The sequence below is a fragment of the Crocodylus porosus genome, unplaced genomic scaffold, assembly GCF_001723895.1.
Source record: "Crocodylus porosus isolate Cpor-Errol unplaced genomic scaffold, CroPor_comp1, whole genome shotgun sequence".
NCBI lineage: Eukaryota > Metazoa > Chordata > Crocodylia > Crocodylidae > Crocodylus > Crocodylus porosus.
In genome coordinates, this window is record NW_017728918.1 from 10,037,878 (window position 1) to 10,041,615 (window position 3,738).

Below are 3,738 nucleotides of genomic sequence, written 5' to 3' on the forward strand. Positions count from 1 at the left end.
CCTTTTTACACTAGTTTAAAGGTGGCTTACAAAGCTGTAAATATGTTGGCCACCCCCAGGCATAGCTATGACATGCTTTAGTTTCTTCATTAGTATGTGTAGAATGGCCCATGAACTAGGCTGAGAGAGATGTTCAGCACAGATGAAGTTCAATTTGGCCCTCAAAGTTAGTCTGGTTTTACCTGTTCAACTGTAACCCTGCTCCAGAAACATCACAGCCCCCCAGAAGCCACCCCAAAAGAATAAGGTTATGGGCAAACCAAGGGACAGATCCTCCATTTTTGTCAATTTGTTCCAGGGAATTCAATAAGAGCTTCATCTGTGCTCCAAAACAGCTCTCCTAACTTTGCTTGTCAATGTAATGTGAAAAAAGCAAGTGGCCCAAGTGAACCTGGGAGCAAGATGAAGTCATGAGAAGAGAGAGAGGATAGGGAGGCTTGATCATGTGAAACCTGTAAAGGGAAGGCACAGGGAAACAGACTTATAGGTCTCACCTCCTGAGCATTGTGGGTTTGCATGGCTTGTTCCCACTTCCTCCTATTGTTGGTCAGCAGCTCTCGCCGTTCCAGCTCGAACGCTTTCTGCAAGGAGATGGTGCTGTGAATGTATTACCTTTTGCATCATGGGGTCTGTTTCCTCTTTCAGGCCAGCTGGGTTGTGTGGTACAATAAGCCCAGGCAGGCAGCATCTGCGATGGCCTACAAGGCCACTGGGACAACATGGTTAAGTAACCCCATTGCTACAGCCAATCCCATGTATGTAGCAATGATGTGCCCAGCAGCATGTCTGACTGCCTTGGACTCTCACGGCCTAATCTGGGCTGATGGCAGGCCATGGGCCCGATCAGGCCAGCAGAGGGGTGATGCAGTCCCAATCCAAGCCAGCAGGGGGCAGTGGGGACTCTATGTAGGTGGTCAGGGCCTGGCAGGAGGCCTAATGTGGGCCACTGGGGTCTCGTGAGGGCCGGATCTGGGCTGCAGGCCTATTCCTGGGGCGTATACTGCCCTAAACAGCAGGGGAGGCAGGCAGTTGCGAAGCAGAGGAAGCAGCTCCTAGCCACATCCCTGCTCACCAGCCCTCTAAGGGCAGGACAAAAGAGTGACGTCAGAGAGAGTATTAACCCTTAAAGTGCAACTGATTGCGCCATATGCCGACAGCATAACATTTGTAAAGTTAGCACATACTACTAGTAACATGTAACTACACCTACATCAGTTGTCACTGACTGGTCTTCATTAGAATCCAGTGACCTCAGAAGTATGACAGACTTACTACAGAATAGACCAGCATTTCCCAACCGGTGTGCTATCAGGCATGTCCAGGTATATCATGGCATGTTGGGCTGGAGCTATACCCGCTGCCTGGCTAGAGCCATGCCCTCCACCATGCCCACAGCCAGTCAGACAGGGAGCATGGCTCCAGCCAGTGATTCAAGTGCTGTGCCACCTGCTACCCAGAACTCTACATACAGCTGTGTGTCACCCCTTGCCCTCCCTGGCTCTGCTTTTGGCCACTCGCCAACCCCCCCAACTACTTTCTGTGTTCAGCCGCTCCGTGTTCAGCAGCTCGCCAAACCCACACCCCAACTCTGCATTCAGCCAGTGTGCTGTGGGGGTGGGAGAGGCCATGTAAGTGTGCCTTGTGGTGAAAAAGGTTGGGAAACGCTGGAATAGACTGAGCTTACTATGTTGTAAAAATAAAGGGGATGCAACATGCAGCCCTGCTAACTTGATGGGAAATTACTGTATAGAACTTTCCTTGCGCCCACCAGGGTTTGCCCAGTGTAAACTGGATTGCCACCACCTATTGGCCAGGCAGTGCAATAGCATCTCATGCATGCAGCTGACTTTATGAGCTGATGATATGTTTGCTCTTTACAGGGGAGTAACTTATTTACTTAAATCCAAGACAAGGGTTTCCTCCCCCACCCCACCCCACCCAATTCTAAATGGGAAAAAAGGCTCCTCATCTGAGATTCAAGTACAGAGAGGAGTTGGTGGCTGCTGCAGCTCTGAGCCTGGTCCTGATCCCAAGCTGAGGCCAGACATAACTGCAGTAGACACTAATCCCCTCTCTGCTTACTGTCAGACATAGCTAGGTCTCATGTTCTTCCAAGTATGGAGCACATACAAGCTCCATCCCCTGCCTGGCCAATCAGCCCTCGCATACTGGTGAATGGCCAGGCAGGGATCAGAACTTGCACGTGCTTTGTGCCTGGGAGAGAATGGAACTGAAGCCATGCCTGACAGTGAGCGGCAGGGGGGAGAAGAGGCTGTGGGGGGCAGGTACAGAGAAGAGGCTGTAGGGGAGGGGGCCAAGGCTGTCAGTGACTGCGGAGAATTGGCAGGGGGTAAAGGTTGTTGGGAGCAGGCAGGGGACAGAGGCTATAGGGAGCAGGCACTGTAAGGGGAGGGCAGGCAGTAGGGGAGAAAGTAGGGGCCCCCTCACCCTCTAGATGCCTGCCCCCCTGCAGTTTCCCCACTGCAGCAGTAAGGAGTAAATTTAAGATAACCCTCCAATAATTGGACTTCATCCATGGAAAATTATAACAAGTTTATGAATTTTCCATATATAAAATCTAACTATTGAAGCATCACCTTAAATTCGAAGTCATCTTGGATTCAGGTAAATACAGTAAATTTACTACTATTAATTCTGAGATTAAATATTCTGTATTGATTGTGTCATATTGTCCATACTCTTAGACAGGAAAAGATGCCAGAATCATCTCAGCTCCCCATCCTTCACTCTTCAGCCCCAATTCACCTCCATTCTCAGGGCACTCACAATCAAGAGACATCTGACAGTAGCCCTCACTGAACTGAACTGGAGCTATCCCAACACTGCTTCAGTGTGAATGTAATGAGCAAGATACCCTTATGCCAGGGGAATTTCATTAAACAGAAAAGCCTTTTGGCTTTCCCATTGGGCTCAATCACTGTCTGCTGCCATCCTGCTGTGCATTTGCTACCTACCTCGATTTGCATGAGCTCCCGCCGATACGTTTTGGTTAGGTTTCGGATCTGCTCCTCCATTCTCTCCAGCAGCAGGTTGATGTCATCAGATTGTTTCTTGAGATCCTTTGTGTATTGCTCATCTTTGTTTTTTAGCTCCTACAGGAGGAGAGATGCACTGAGCAGACGCTTTCTGAGGGGACTGGTCACAAGCCTAAGAACGTGAAAACTAACATCCTGTACCTACTCCTTCACACGCCACTGTACAGAACAAGGAAAATGAAATCAGGAATACAATTCTGATCAAAAGAGGAAAAAGGAGAGGGAAGATCTGTTATACTCCCTAGCAAAGAGAAAGAAGCCCCACTGTCTGGGGTATTTATAACTTGCCTAGACAGGACTAGGAAACTTCATGGATACTTGGACATGGAGCCCTGGCAGAGCTATGCATTAAGGGTATCATACACATGCTCTGGGTGTGTGTGGGGGGGTGTGTATGGGGGTATTACTCAAGTTCTAATTTGTGTATCTCTAGGGGCCTGGACACACAACAGGTTTACGTCTGTAACCCACTCCAACAGCATAAAACAGCCAGCAAAGAAGGATATAAGTTCCTTAAGTTTGGTGTAGAATTACTCATGGAAAAAATCACAGGTAAACCTACACTAGTGTAATTTCCACTCAGGTAGGTGATATGTGTCTGCAGTTATCCCAGGATAGCCGTCTGCTCACTGCAAACAGGATATTACATGTTCCCCTGGCACCTAGTGGTGAGGCAACCTAA

General features: G+C 48.9%; 1 protein-coding gene across 1 annotated transcript in view; it reads right to left on the minus strand.

The window, feature by feature from the left end:
• Nucleotides 1-3,738, minus strand: part of DRC1 (dynein regulatory complex subunit 1) — a 27,912-nt gene that overhangs the window by 16,796 nt on the left and 7,378 nt on the right. Inside the window, exons 3-4 of the mRNA XM_019538115.1 lie at nt 2,976-3,113; nt 495-581 (exon numbers count right to left, since the gene is read on the minus strand). Of these exons, the coding sequence (XP_019393660.1) occupies nt 495-581; nt 2,976-3,113 (225 nt within the window). The remainder of the gene's footprint in view (nt 1-494; nt 582-2,975; nt 3,114-3,738) is intronic.